At 55.2% G+C, this 15,146-nt stretch overlaps 2 protein-coding genes across 6 annotated transcripts in view; one reads left to right on the forward strand and one right to left on the reverse strand.

The window, feature by feature from the left end:
* Positions 1-12,778, forward strand: part of Nhsl3 (NHS like 3) — a 28,850-nt gene extending 16,072 nt beyond the window's left edge. For 2 of the 3 annotated variants that reach the window (XM_021637012.2, XM_021637030.2), the window contains exons 2-7: positions 6,187-6,357; positions 6,441-6,496; positions 6,770-6,890; positions 7,690-7,803; positions 7,887-10,436; positions 10,764-12,778. In XM_021637012.2, the coding sequence (XP_021492687.2) occupies positions 6,187-6,357; positions 6,441-6,496; positions 6,770-6,890; positions 7,690-7,803; positions 7,887-10,436; positions 10,764-10,786 (3,035 nt within the window). In that variant the 3' untranslated portion in view covers positions 10,787-12,778. Of the gene's footprint in view, positions 1-4,230; positions 4,441-6,186; positions 6,358-6,440; positions 6,497-6,769; positions 6,891-7,689; positions 7,804-7,886; positions 10,437-10,763 lie in introns of those variants that run through there. The other variant, XM_021637022.2, reaches the window with a different exon arrangement.
* A 378-nt stretch (positions 12,779-13,156) lies between these two features.
* The window catches only part of Yars1 (tyrosyl-tRNA synthetase 1), a 28,521-nt gene continuing 26,531 nt past the window's right edge, over positions 13,157-15,146 (reverse strand). For all 3 annotated transcript variants that reach the window (XM_021637046.2, XM_021637040.2, XM_060379499.1), the window contains one exon: positions 13,157-13,986. In XM_021637046.2, the coding sequence (XP_021492721.1) occupies positions 13,876-13,986 (111 nt within the window). In that variant the 3' untranslated portion in view covers positions 13,157-13,875. The remainder of the gene's footprint in view (positions 13,987-15,146) is intronic.

The raw sequence follows: 15,146 nt of genomic DNA on the forward strand, positions 1-15,146 counted from the left end.
AGTCTCCTTGTGCCCCTCTGCAGAACAGCAGACTTCCCCTTGCCTTTGAGTGGTGGAAGAGAAAGTGTTTGTGGGAGTCAAGGTGCCTCTCCCCAGTTAGTTATTCGGGAAGAGCAGCTGCAGATCCTAGGTTCTGCCTCTGCTCCTAAAATGTGTGGCAGCCTTCCTCTCGCCCCTCCCCAGCTTGTTTACCTCTGTAGAGGGGCCTTGAGACCAAGAGCCTCTAAACACCCTGACTCCTGCTTGGAACTAGCCAAGGGCGGAAGAGACAGGAGCAGAGGGCTGGCTGGGGGGGTGCCAGCTCCCGAGCAAGGCCACCTGGCCAGCTGTGGCCTCCCTTCCCTCATTCTTCTCCCCTGAGTCAGGCCTGTTCACTTGTGGGTGCGCCACCCCCCGCCCCTTGCTCTGGAATGGGGCAGGTTGAGGCCTCACCCCATAGGGGATGTTGCCAAGAGAACATGTACACATGCGCACAAGTGAGCGTGGCTCCGGAGGGAGACAGGCCCTTGTCCCTATCCCCAGGCTCAGGAAAGCCCCTGGGTAGGAAGTACACACACCTGCCTTCCTGTGCACACAGCCTCTTGCCAGGCCTTTGTGTGAGTCTGTAGGCCAGCCAGTAGGTGAGGAGGCTGGGGTGGCCTGCGGAAGCTTTGCTGGTGTGGTCCTGGCTGTAGCCATCTGTGGAAGTGGCCGAGGTGGGACGTTCGAAGGGCACAGGCCTCCGCCCCTGGCTGTGTCTGAGTTCAAGGCTTGCTTGTGTGCTTCCTGATGTGCCATGCTTGATGGGACTGGGCAAGGAGCAGAACGTCTTCTCAGGTCCTGAGGCCCCTCCCTCAGGCAGGAGCAGGCTGTCTTAGGTGCAGGTGGGGTGAGGTGGGGCCATGCTAGAGCCTTCACCTCAAGGTCTCTGCCCAGGCTGCACCTGTGAACTGTGAGACGGGAGCCCTCAGCTGGGACTCTTTTTAAGTGTGGTCTTGGGAAGTTCCTCCCCTTCTGTTATCAGCTCTTTGGGAGGTGACTCTCCCTATGTGATACTCAGGTTACAGAGCCCCTCCCCCCCAAGCAAACCACTTGCCTGTAGACTTGTTCCTGGGGTGGCTTGGAGTAGTCTCTGGGTAGGGGCAAGGTGTTGGGGCCAACCAGGTGTTATCACGTGAGAGCTCTGGATTTTGTAGCTGTGACCTTGAATGCCAGTGGTAGGTCTAAGACCTCTGGGCTAAATTTACCCTACCCGGAACTTAGCAGGAGCACAGCCCCCCTTTCAGTCTAAGGGAGGCCAAGGGTGACTGTTCTACACAGTGAAAGGCTCCGGATGAAGCTTGGGAGGTCTCCTAGCTCCCGAGCCTCCTGGGTCCTTGTTCCCAGGAGCCTTCCTGCCTCCCAGGGCTGGGTAGCATCCACCAAGGCAGATGCAGGTTCTGCCTTCTGCCAGCACCTGCTAGGCAGTAGTCACTGCACAGGTGTCTAGAGAGGAGGGGCTGATGGGAGAGGTCAAGGGTAGCACGTGCTTCCAAACCCTCCAGTGGAGAGAGATGAGGGAAGCCCCCACCCGACTCCCCACCTCTCAGCACGGAGGTCAGGTTTGTAGCTGACCTGGTAAATAGAACTAGACTTCTTGGTTCCGACTGTTCTCAGTGACAACGCTCCTGCCTGAGTGCGTAGCTTTATACTGTGTGCCCCACTGTCTCATTTTCTCATCTGTGAAATGGGATGAAAGTGCCTACTTTGGGCAGGGGCAGAGTGCTTGCCTGCCATGCAGGAATCCCTGGGTGTGCGCCCCAGCAGCAAATAAATTGGGTGCAGGTGTGTAATCCCAGCACTTGGGAGGTGGAGGCAGAAGAGCAGAAGGTCAAGGTCAGGTCAGAGAGATGGGTCAGTTAGTGGGCAGAGTGCCACCACACCCAGCTACCTGTGTTCAGTCCCTAGGGGCCACGCGGTGAAAGGAGAGGGCCAGCTCCTGGAAACTGTGTTTAGCGTGCAGGGCCGTGTGCATCCATGTACTATACATACACAGTGATGTAACGATTAAAAGAAGTTCAGACTCATCCTTCGCTATCTAGCATGTTTGAGGCCAGTCTGGGCTGCAGGGACCCTGTCCCCCTCCCAAAAAAAAAAAAAAAAAAAAAAAAGCCAGGTGGTGGTGCACAGCACTCAGGAGGCCCATTTTTTGTTTTGTGTTCTGTTATTTCATGACAGGGTTTCTTTTTTTTTTCCTCTCTTCTTTCCTTCTTTCTTTCTTTTCTTTTTTTTTTTTTTTTTTTTGAGAGGGTTTCTCTGTGTAGCCATGGCTGTCCTGGACTCGCTTTGTAGACCAGGCTGGCCTCGAACTCACAGAGAGCCACCTGCCTCTGCCAGGCTTGTGTCAACGCTTTGTGGCTGTTTGTTTCCTAGAGTAAGGTTCCAGAACAGCAGTCCCTGAGATGCTGGAGCTAAATGGAGAGAAGGGGTTGCAGAGGGGTCTTATAACTTCAGAGCCACTGAATTGTTAGCTCTTCGGGGAGGGGTGCAGTGAGGGAGAGGTGGCCTCGCATGAGCTTGGCTTGCAGCAGAGCACAGCCCGCAGACCCTTTAGCCTCAGCTACTGTGCACGTTCCAGAGAGGTCACGTAGTAACTGTCCCTGCCCAGCAGAAACCTCCGTTGACTTCCCAGAGCAAGGTCCAGGGGTCACCTGAGCTAGCTCCTGCCCTCCTGATTTCTTCTGCCAGCACTCCCCCCAGCTCGTTGTTTTCCAGCTGTGCTGGCTCCCCTGGTGGAGAAACTCACTTCTCTACCTCGAGGCCTATTTGTGTTAGGCAGTGCCTGCCCTTGGCTGGAGCCTCGTGATTCAGGCACTGATGCCTTGGAACTGGAGTTACAGACTTGTGAGCCACCGAATGGGGGCTGGGAATGGAACCTGTGTCCTCTGCAAGTGCAGCCAGTGTTCCTTAACTGCTCAGCCACCTCTCCAGCGCCTTTGGTCTGTCTTTGCTCTTTTTGAGACAGGGTTTCATTTTGTAGCCCAAGCAGTCTAGAACTTGTAACCACGTGTCTGTCATTTGTTGAGGAAGCAGGTATCAGGTATGTGTCACCACACCTGCCCCATTTCTTAATTTTATTTTTAAGTATACACACACACACACACACACACACACACACACACATATATACATACATACACATCTGCCTGCCCCTCATGTGCTAGTGCCTGCGGAGGCTGGAATAGGGTGCTGGGTCCTGGAGGGAGTTACAGGCTGGTTACAGCTCCTCAGAAGAAAACCAGCTCCTCAGAAGAAAAGCACTTTTACTCACCGAGCCATCTTTTCAGCCCTGACCTGTACCCCACCTCACCCTCTGTGTTTTGAGACAGATTTTCTTGTTATGTAGCCCAGGCTAGCCTGGAAATCATTGTGTAGCCTGAGCTGGCCTTGAACTCACCACCCTCCAAGTTTAGCCTCTTGAGTACTGGCATTACAGGTGTGTGCCATCAAGACATGCCAGGTGTTGACCTCGATTATTCAAGGTCACGGCTTGTGTGATGGATTTGAATCTGTATCTGAACCTGCCTTCCTCCCTTTCTCCCCCTCCCACCATTCCCTAACTGTTTTCCTGAACTCTACCTGCCGATCCTTTCCGACTTAGTTCAGGATGGCGTCGGGGAAGAACTGCGGGATGAAAGTGCAGGTCTGTGTTGAAGCCCCCGCCCCTCAGCTGTTTCTCAGCCTGCCTGAAGCGGGAAGAAAGTTCTTCAGAAAGTGTGGGGCTGAACTGTGTGAGTGCTGTGCTGTTGCCATCTGCCCTCTGACTCTCACTGGCATCACATTATGTGTTGTCTTCTGAGGCCAGCTCTGTCCCTGTCGTCCTCACAGGCAGCCCTGGGCCCCTCCTGCCCGGTTGCTCCATGAGCTGAACTCTTCTCTCAGGAAATTACCTTAGTTAGCCATGATGGCTGGATCTTGGGCATGGGCACCGTGCCAGGGCTGGTCTGGTGGCTCTTCCACCTACCATCTGGCAGCTGGGACCCTTCCATTAGCTCCAGCATCTAAAATGTTTCGACAAGAACTTGGGGGCCAGAGTCAGTGCCCCACAGCTAGCATTGTGTCTCTCTGCTACCTCCGGTTATACTCAGAAACAAAGCACCCCATCTCTGGGCCTCAGTTTCCCTGTATCCTGCTAGGGGATGGGGTGGGGTGGGGTGGGGTTACTGGATGGGCGGGATCTGTGGCAAAGGTGGGAGGAGAACCTGGAGCAGCCCCTCCCCCTTCTGCCCGAACTGAGCTGTGCGGCTGGCCGGCTAGGAGCTTGCTTTGCATGTCTGCATCCCAGAGTCCCCTCGGGGCCAGGCCTATCCGAGGCGTTGCCTGGTGCTCTGGGGAGGTGACGGTGGCTGCCATCTGCAGCAGGCATGGTGGTGTTCCTGGGCCGACACCTCCCGGGGCTCCTCGAGGTCTTTAAGAAGAAAGGTGAGTAGGTGTGGCTGTGGGGGTAGGGAAGGGGTGACAGCCCCCTTCTCCAGACCCTTGGGTTAGTGGGGAATTAAGCCTAGGAAGAGTGATGAGGTAGGGGCGCCGGTCACCAGGGTGGCTTCAGTCTGAGCCTACAGCCACGCTTTTGTCCGCTTTTGTCCGGCTGCTTTGTTGCTGCCTTTGAGTGCTGCTTGTCATCCCGGAGGATGGACCTGGGTGACTCTGACCTTGGTGTCCGCCGCCCTAGGCCAGACTGCCTTCCTGCTGGGATACCCACTCCTTACTGGCTAGAGCTCTGCATCTTCGTTTAGAGAGAGGGCAGCCCCCTGCCGAGTCATTTCAGCAGTGGGGGGATATGTGGGGAGCAGCACGGGAAGGGCACCCTGGGAAGCCCGTGTGGAGCGGCAGCTTTGAAGGTGGAGATCCGTGAAGCCCTTGGCCCGGGAGCCTGCCTGGCTTTTAGACCTAGATTCTGGCTGTAGGCGCCAGGTTCCTGTGCTTTGGAAGGGTAGGGACCCTTCCGGGAAAGCAGAGTTTAGTCCTGGCTGTGTGAGCCGTTTGCTCCAGCGGTAGGAAAACATTTTCCGCTTGAGCCTGCTTCTCCACTTGTAAAATCGTGGGATGGGGAGAAACAACCCGGGACCTCCTGGGGCACCTCTGAACTCTTCTTTGCTGGGATTCCTGTGGCTTCTGGGGCAGGTTCTCTGGTGTTGAAGGATACTGAAGAAGGGAGTGGCAGGTGTCTGAGCTGGAGAGCCAGGTCCTGGGGTGGGGGTCCCTTTAAAGGCCTCTTTTTGTCACTGCCCCTCTTCAGGGCTCTGCCAAGGTCACATGACCTTCCCAGCACTTTTGCTTATGCTGTGGGTTTCTTTTAAATAGGGGCTGGGACTGCAGAGTGCTGACACAGCCGCCATCCTCAGGATTACATGACTAGCCCCTCTGTGGGCTAGAGCCTGTAACAGGATCCTTTGTAATGGAGCCCTGGCTCCTCTGTACCTGGGCCCAGGCCAGGGCCTCCAGGAGAGGCCATACCTGGCCTGTTCCCCCAAGAGAGGCTGGGTTCCCTGTGGGAGTTGAGGGGCCTGATCCGTCTTCTCCCCTTCCCTGCTCACCCTTCCAGAGGGCAGCCATATGGGTAAGTGGGTGTCCCTGGCCTATCCTTCCCTTAGGGTGTTCTGGGAGTCTGATTATGACTGGCAGTCCCGTGGTTTTCCATGGCATCTTCTCCTTGGACTTAGGCCAAGGGGCTGTTGGAAGAAGGTGGTTTGTTTTCCTCTCAAGTGAAGCTTCATGTCTCGAGACAAGAAATGTGCTTGCTGTGGGCTCTGTATATTTGGGGTGTCTGTGTGGGACCCCGAGTGACCCACGGATGCAGTTTTGTGTATACTTAGATACTGTTGGCGCAGATGCAGAGTGGTGTCACGTGGGTTCATGGAAGCTGCTGTAGGTACATTTGTTGGTTCCCACCTGCGTATTGTTTATGTGTGTGTGCGCGCATCACTGAAGCCTGTGGGTGAAGTGGGCCTATGTGTTCTGTGTGTTGACATCGTGCGGTCCCATTATGTGATGCTCTTACTCAGGTATGTGCACCCTTAGGTGCAGTTTGGGGTGACTGTGTGTCTAGGCGGTGTTGCGGGGGTAGACATCAAATGTATGTGCGCTGCACGCCTGTGTCCTTGTACTTATTATGAATCCCCAGGGCCCACGTGCTCTTGGCCCTCACTTCCTTCTCCGTCCCATCAGGCCCCGCTAAGGCTGAGAGTGACAAACGTCAGAGCGCAGGGCCCAGCCAGGGGCCAGGACCTGTAGGAGAGGAGCCCCAGGACAACGTTTTCTTCCCCAGTGGGAGGCCGCCTCACCTGGAAGAGCTACACACGCAGGCCCAGGAGGGCCTACGCTCCCTGCAGTACCAAGGTAACTCCCCTGGCCTGTTCCAGTGCTGCTGTCAGCGCTGGGGGCAGGGGCCTAGGCCAACACACCCTTCTGGTGTCTTCCAGAAAGACAGAAATTGAGCAAGGGTAGCTGGGACCATGGAGACACCCAGAGCGTCCAGGTGAGCCCTGTGCCCAGCTCTGCCCAGCTCTGCCCAGCTCTGCCCAGCTCTGCCCTGCTCGCCCCTCCTGGCTTAGCTTCTGGTATGCATGGCTTTGGGCCTTTCTGGACTGGTTTCTTCTCTATGCTGAGGAGGTAGATTAAGTGTCCTCTGACAGCTCATTCAGGCTTGGTACCTGCTCAGTCCTGTGGGTGATGCTGACAGAATCCATGAGCGGAGGTTGTAGCGGGTGCCTAAGGCAGCCCACGCAAGCTGCCCTTATTTTCCCCACAGTCTTCCCGGATGGGGCCGGATGAAGACACCATCTCGTTCTGCAGTCAGAAGTCCTACATGACCGAGAGCTCCACGGCGGAGGATGCCCTATCCGTGCGCTCGGAGATGATCCAGCGTAGAGGTGTGCTGTTGCCTTCTGGGAGTCCTGGGCGGGGGAGAGAGGTGACAGGCACCATTGTGGCACGCTGTGTCCCGGTACCTGTGGCTACCCTAGTCCCAGGCTTTATGATTCAGCGAATTCTTGGAAGTTTATGGTGGACACTGACCCAAAGCAAAATAGTGAAGGGTCTGGGAACCTGGATTTGTGCTAGATTTGTGCCAACTTAGCTGTGGTATGACCAGGAATATAAACCCTTCACTTTCTCCACGTGGCTGACTGACGCTCTATAAAAGCTAACATTGGCTTGCGCTAGAGCTCAGTTGGTATCATGCTTGCCCTGGCATGCGGGAAGTCCTCTGTTCAGGCACCATATGAAACAGTGTGGTGGCACACACACATCTGTAATCCTAGCACTTGGGAAATAGAGGATCGGAAATCTAAGGTCTTCCCCAGCTACATAGTAAGTGGCTGGCCCATCTCAAAAGAAAACAGAAGCCAAAGGATTGGCCAGGGACTGCCCCAGAGGGCATATATAAGGCATGTGTAACCTCTTGGTTAAAAAAAAAAAGATCAGGATATTAAGAGCATTACCTTATTGGAATGAGTATTAGGTATTTAAAATGATGACATAATATGTTCACTACATAGTAAGAACTGTTCGCTAAATGGAAAGATCATTGTTGAATTAGTGAGGGGATTTCCAGAAGTCAGTGCCAGCGCCTTGCCAGAACGCTGACTAGAATTTTATGAGTACAGAGCCCTGCTCTGTAGAGTTAGAGTTCTGCTCTAACGGGTTTTCTCCCCTTGGACTGGCCCTCAGGCTCCACCTTCAGACCCCATGACTCATTTCCCAAATCCGGAAAGTCAGGACGGCGGCGAAGGGAGCGGAGGAGCACCGTGCTGGGGCTGCCTCAGCACGTGCAGAAGGAACTTGGTGAGCTTTTGCTGGTGGCCAGTGGTGGGGGACGGGGAGCCTGGCCAGCCCCTCTCCTGAGCCCGCCTCCTTGTCCCCTTCAGGGCTGCGAAACAACCGCGAGGCACCAGGCACTCCGCAGCCTCCCCGGCCCCAGGATGCGGTCCGCATTCCCACAGTGGACGGTCACCCGGCGGGCCTGGCCTCAGGGGCCGGGGTCCGGGTGTCCCTGCAGGCCCTGGAGGCAGAAACGGAGGCTGGCACCGACACAGAGGCCATACTGCAGCGCCACATCGACCGTGTGTACCGGGATGACACACTTGTTGGCCGATCTACGGGAGCCCGGCCACCACCGCTGGCGCGGCCCATGTCTCTCGCGGTGCCTGGACTGACAGGAGGGGCGGGGCCTCCAGAGCCGCTGAGTCCAGCCATGTCCATCTCGCCCCAGGCCACCTACTTGTCCAAGCTGATCCCGCACGCGGTGCTGCCTCCCACGGTGGACGTGGTAGCCCTGGGCCGAAGCAGCCTCCGCACCCTGAGCCGCTGCAGCCTGCTCTCTGCCAGCCCGGCTTCTGTTCGCTCACTGGGCCGCTTCTCCTCTGCCTCAAGTCCGCGGCCCCGCAGCCGCCATTCTTCCTCATCCAGCGCCACCTGGAGCCATTCCCAGTCCTCTGACACCATCGTGTCTGATGGCTCCACTCTCTCCTCTAAGGGGGGTTCTGAGGGCCAGCCTGAGGGCTCAGTTGCTGGCAGTAGCGCGGCACCTCCTCCTCCAGGGGGGAGCGGGAGGGGCTCCCCCAGTGGCGGTAGCACCGCCGAGGTTTCAGACACAGCCAGCATCCGAAGCAGCGGGCAGCTGTCTGGCAGGAGCGTGTCCCTGCGGAAGATGAAACGGCCTCCCCCACCTCCCCGCCGGACCTACTCCCTCCATCAGAGGGCCTCAGCAGTACCCGATGGGCCCTTAGGGCTACCACCCAAACCTGAGCGAAAGCCGCAGCCACAGCTGCCCAGGCCGCCCACCACAGGCGGCTCTTCAGGGGAGGGGGCGGTATCTTGTCCACCCAGCTCAGCAGGCACCTGGGGCTCTGGCTTGTCTCCAGGCGGCTCCAGGAGGCCCCCACGGTCCCCAGAACGGACACTTTCACCTTCCAGTGGATACTCAAGCCAAAGTGGTACCCCAACTCTCCCTCCCAAGGGTCTAGCAGGTGCCCCTGCTTCCCCAGGCAAGGCTCAAGCCCCCAAACAGGGTCGAGTGACATCCCTTCGATCCCCTGGGGCCTCTGTGTCCTCTTCCCTCACATCTCTGTGTTCCTCTTCCTCAGACCCTACTCCCTCAGACCGCTCAGGTCCACAGATGTCCACCCCCCTGGGTGACAGGTTTGTCATACCTCCTCATCCTAAGGTGCCTGCTCCTTTCTCCCCACCACCTTCCAAGTCTAAGAGCTCTAACCAGGCTGCCCCTGCCCTGGCTGCCCCTGCCCTGGCTGCCCCTGCTGCAGCTCCTGGGCCAGTTTCTACCATTGACACCAGTCCTGCATCCCCTTCCATGCCTCAGACAACCCTGACTCCACCCCAGGAGCCCCCTGTTCCCTCTAAAGACCAGTCACCTCCACCATCCCCACCTCCATCTTACCATCCACCCCCACCACCTACTAAGAAGCTGGAGGTGCTTGAGGAGGTCCCACCTCCTCCAGAAACTGCTGAGGAGCCCCTTCCAGATCCCAGCTGGCCACCACCGCCACCTCCCGCGCCTGAGGACCAGGACCTGTCCATGGCTGACTTTCCCCCACCCGAGGAGGTCTTCTTCCCTGCGGGCCCCGAACCTGGCCCTCTGGAGCCCTGCAGCTCTGTGGGCGTCACCTCCTCAGCTGCTAGCCCATCCCAAACCGCTCCACTGGGAGCTCCACCAGCTCCACCCGCTCCACCTCCGGCTAGCTCTGTTTCAGAGTCTCTGGCCAAGCCCCCTCAGAAGGACTCTGTGGCCAAGAACAGTGGGGCTCCCAGGGAGGATGCTGGCACCCCCCTGGTCACACCCTCGCTTCTGCAGATGGTACGGCTTCGCTCTGTGGGTGCTTCCTCAGGGGTTCCAAGTCCGCCTCCAGGTTCGTCAGCCCCCCAGAAGCCGCTGCGAAGAGCCCTGTCTGGGCGGGCCAGCCCAGTGTCTGCGCCCTCCTCTGGGCTCCATGCCGCCGTCCGACTCAAAGCCTCCAGCTTGGCTGCCAGTGAGAGCCCTGGAAATGTTCTGTCCGTTGGACCACCAGAAGCAGAGCCATGGTCTTCACAGTCTCCACAGTCTCCTGCCTCCAAGGCCAGCTTCATCTTCTCCAAGGGCACCAAAAAACTGCAGCTTGAGCGGCCCGTGTCCCCTGAGGCCCAGGCTGACCTCCAGCGGAATCTGGTAGCTGAACTTAGGAGCATTTCAGAGCAGCGGCCAACCCAGGCCCAGAAGAAGCCTTCCAAGGCTCCCCCACCTGTGGCCCGCAAACCTTCTGTGGGAGTCCCCCCTCCTTCCCCCAGTTTTCCCAGGGCCGAGTCTCTTACTGCTCCATCCACCAATGGGCTCCCTCATGGCGAGGACAGGACTAAGGAGGAGCTGGCAGAGAATGGAGGTGTGCAGCTGGCTGGTACAGAGAAGATGGGTCCCCCTGGTTCAGGTACTGTAGGCACTGGTGCAAAATCAGTTCTCTGAGGGTCTACCATAGGTGGTATGGTCTTGGATCTATAGAACGGTTGTGCTTTTGAGAGGTCCGACTAGCGATGGGAATCAGAGCAGGGAGGCATAGATCGAACACACTCTGGCAGCTGACCTGAGTCTATTTCCAGTTTTGTCACATCATCTCCCATCTCAGGCTGTAAAATGGGACAGAGACAGCACATCCAGCCAAGGGTCAGTGAAGTGGGGGGATATGGAAAGGTTGATTGAGGATGTGTCTTGGGTTTCTTGGAACCACACAGGTTTGCTGAATGTCCTTTCCTCACAGATCCACAGAGGAAACTGGTCTGACCGTCACTTAGCTGGCACTGCTGACCCATCCCAGGGATACAATCTCTCAGGGACCCGAGCAGCTCCAAGGAAGAGAGGACCTGGCAGACTGAATCTAAGACAGGATGCCTGCGGCCTTAATCTCCACAGCCTTCCATGTGTATGCAAGCCTGGTGTTGCCCATCCTCCAAGTTACCCTCCCTCATGCCTTTTCCTGAAAGGATTCACCTCCAGCAGCCTTTCAGCCTTGGCCTTAGCCTCATCTCAAAGGTAGCTGGTGGGAGTGGGTGGCTGTGCCCCACCCCCCACCCAGGCCCCAAGGCCATGGAGGTGGGAGCAGAGCTCATGTTTATTTTGTTTCATGTCTGGAACCATGTTTATTGTAGTCCAGAATCAAAGCACTTTGCAGAGTGGCTGCATGCCCGTCCTCCAGGGCTCATGAAACCACATTCCAAGAGCCCGTTTACACAGTGGCAGCACCAGGCCTCGGTAGCCAGCCCCCAGCTGGGACCAGTCTGTCCACTCTGCCAGTCCAGGCCGCTCCTTTCCTTAGTTCTTGGAGATGGACAAGTCAGTCATCTCCACAGGCTTTCCAGGCTGGTGGTGGGAGGGGGGCTGTGGAATTCCAAAGCACAAAAGGCACAGTGGGCTCTAGCCTTCCTGTGCCTCAACTTACCACCAACCACTCTCCTGCCTTCCAGCTCTGTCAGGTGCTCCTTAGAGGGGACTCAAGGATGAGGACAGGAAGAGCCAGAGTAGGCCTGTGGGTATTGTGCACTAAGAAACCAAAAACCAGACCAGAGCAGGGAGCCATCTGGAATCTTCACATGCTGGGCACCTGTCCTGTGACACTTGATTGGGTGTGAGTGGATGGGCACAGTGCAGAGCCAGGAGCTCATGGGGTGTGTCCATTTCAGCTTGGCAGGGAATACTGCCTAGGTAGGGGGAGAGTCTGGCAGGGACTTTCTGGGCAGTGGGCCCAGGCCTGTCCCTCAGGTTCTTTCTCTGACCTGTCTCTACTCTTTGGTGCATGCCCTTTCTGTAGCTGCCTTTCAGCCAGGTGGAGGGAGCTGAGGCTGTGTGGCAAGGATGGGAAGCCAAGGGCCTGTGTTAACCCCAGATTTCTCCCTAGTCCAAAAGGGGGATACCCAGTGGTTTTTGTGAGTAGGGGGGTGGCTGTCCCAGATAGCAGCCTGTGCCCCTGATCTCTCCGCCTGGAATGTAGTGACTTTTTTTCAGCCTGTACCACCTCTGTAGGTAAGCTGGAGTCCCTGTCCGCTCCAATGGCCGTGCCTCCTTCAGGGCCACCCCTTGAAGCTTTCTCAGCAGGGGCTTGAGCCTGGCAAGAATCTTCTTGCCTGTTAGCTTCCTCTCTACCAAGAGGAGAGTGACGCACTCCTCCCCGCTTCTGACTTTCCTGTCCAGAACTGGGGAGATGGGGTGAGATCCAGGTTCCCTAACCCTCTTGCTAGGGTTGCTTGTCTGTCCTGTCTTTCCCTTGTCCAGTATGTGATAGGGAGCTGCTGCTGGGTGGACGTTACTGCCACATGAGGTGGAAGGGAGGACAATCAAAGTAAGCACTGTTCTGCCCCAGGAGCCAGGACTGGTCGAAGCCCCAGGAAACCAGGCCCCGATCGCTGCTGGGCTGGGGAAGCAGTGGCCTAGTCTTTCCTCCTCCAGTGTTACTGGAGCTCTTGTCCTGACAGGATCTTCTCTGCTTGTTTCCCTACTGGGTGGGCCAGAGTACAAGAAAGGAGAGTCTAAGAGTGGCAACATCTCATCCACTGGGGTAAATAATCTTGACATTGTGCAAATGGAGAAACCAAAAGCCTCTGATTTTTAATTTGCATAAAAATGTTAGAAGAGAGAAATATATATATATTTCCTTAAATTTTTGAGTCTTTGATATGTCTATATAAACAATCCTTCCCTTGTCCCTTCTCTGAAGCTTGAGTGAGACACATGACAAAGCTGTGTTTCATTAAAAGGTATTAATTAAATGATTGAAACTTGGCTGTGACTACTGTTTTCCAGATACTGACAACAGGTGACACCTGGTAATACATGGCAACAAGGTTTGAATGCACACCTCACGCTAGCATGAACCTAACCCAAGGCTAATGAACCACAAGATCTGGCCGTGGTAGGACAGGACAGTCAGTGCTCTGGGCCCAGTCTGAAGAGGTGGTGTCCTGCCTGCTGCCAAGTATTTAAGAGCCTAGAGTGGCCTCTTAGTACTGACCAAGGGGGAACTCAGGATGTGTTCTCTGTCCCAGCCTGTCCTTCCCCATTATATGGCTGAAGTCAGTGATTGCAGGTTAGATGAGCCCAGCGGCTCTCTACACTCTTACTCTCTAAGACAGCATTATTCACAAAACTTCATCCAGAAACCCTTGTTTAGACACTTTATTTGAATTTGACAGTGGTGGCTAGTGATCTGCTCGAGGTGCCCTATGGGGTATCTCACATTCTGAAGAAAGCAGCACACTGTGTCAGTCCATTCCCATCCTGCTGCTAACACACAGCTGGTTTATTTAGGGAGTATGCCAACCTAGCCAGATCAAGGGAAAGCCCAAGAGCTGGGGCAGTTCCTGCCACTGGTGCCAAGCCTCAGGGTAGGCAGGCCTTGAGAATGCTGCCAGCCTGGGGAAGCTCCAGAGACCTCTAGGTTCTCTTTTTCCTTCTTTTCAAATCCCACAATTTCCTGTTGGGGAGAAGCTGTAATTAGCCTAGACCAGGCACTAGCTCTGGGCTAGAGGTACAGCTGCGCGGATAACCCCATGGAAACTTGGGAACTGGTGTTTTTCCAATTACAAGGACGGTGGAGTAAACTCTTTCTATGGGTTCTATTGAAACCAGATTTCTTCAGTCAGCTGCCAAGGGAAGAAGGTACAGCTAGCCTACTGCTGGGCAGCCGTCTTTCCCCCAGGCAGTCAGGTTCCTTTTGGCCAGGCGGGGTGATCCCAGACAGTAGGCGGTGAGCTGTCCCTCACCAAGTTTCACATCTAATCAGCAGTCCAGACCTGGTGCATCAGTGTCCTGAGATGGGAACGAGTGATGGATGTAACAAGGTGAGCAGGTAGGATGGCAGGAAGAGGCTGCTGGGCCAGCTAGCTAATGTTACCCCCTTTTAGTGACTTGCATGAGATGAACCCCAGTTTGGTCATGAAGTTGGTTTGCTTCCACTGAGCAATGCACTCCTCAGAAATTTTAAAGTCAGCCTGGACAAGACACAAAAAATAAGTTACGACAGTGGGACACAATAGTCTTATATTATTAGCATAAGCTGGCCCAACTTTTTTTTTTTTTCATTTTTGGTTTTTGAGGCAGGGTCTCCCTGAGTAGTCCTGGCTGGCCTCAAAACTCACAAAGATCAGCCTGCTTCTGCTCCTGAGGCTATGCCCCAGCTTCTGAGCACGGCTCCTCAAGGGTTCCTCTGTGCCCTTACCTTCTGATGCCCACTGCAGCACTGGCGTGTGAGCGCGTGATGCTGGGGTCAAGCCTAGAGTCTTGCTTGGTGTATGTATATGTGAGTGCTCTGCTCCTCGGCGTACCCCAAGCTGGTTCCAGCAGGCTTGTGGTGAGTACGGTGTACTATAAATGCAACCCTTCTCAATATTTAATATCAGGGAACTCTTTGGTTTTGGTCATAAAAAGCAGACTAACACACATGCCCCCTATCTAGCAAAAGACCAGAAGGAACCAACAAGGATTATTTCAGTAGTTTTGACAGGACTAATACACATGGCGGTGTCTGGCTTTGAGACAGGGTCTCACTCTGTAGCCCTGGTTGCCTGGACCTTATTTAAACTAGACTGGCATGAACTTGAAACAGTCCTCTTGCCTTTTTTTTTTTTTTTTTTAAATGAAATACATTTTCTAAAATTGATTTTTCATTCTGTGTGCACTGGTATTTTGCTCACATGCATGTCCATGTGATGGTGCTAGATTGCCTGGAACTGAAGCTACAGACAGCTGTGAGCTGTCACGCAGGTACGAGGAACCTAACCTGGGTCTGCTGGGAGAGCAGCCAGTGGTCCCAACTGCTGAGCCATCTCTCTAGCCCTTTAGCTCTGCTCTTTTTATGTTTATTTTTTGTTTTTAGAGACAGGGTTTCTCTATGTAGGCTGGCCTTGAACTGAGATCCACCTGCCTCTGCCTCCCGAGTGCTGTGATTACAGGCGTGCGGCAGCTCGCCCGGCTTTACCTCTGCCTCTTAAGTACTGGACTTACTTACAGGTACCAACATACCCAGCAGGAGTATGGATGTTCCCTTCATTTTTGTATTTAAGACAGTTTCTGCAATGTTTATTCCATGATGAGAGCCAATTTGTTACGCTGGTGTAGTCCAGGCATGCAGAACACTGCCTGATACATATAC

Source organism: Meriones unguiculatus, chromosome 3, assembly GCF_030254825.1.
Source record: "Meriones unguiculatus strain TT.TT164.6M chromosome 3, Bangor_MerUng_6.1, whole genome shotgun sequence".
In the NCBI taxonomy this organism is placed as follows: Eukaryota; Metazoa; Chordata; class Mammalia; order Rodentia; family Muridae; genus Meriones; species Meriones unguiculatus.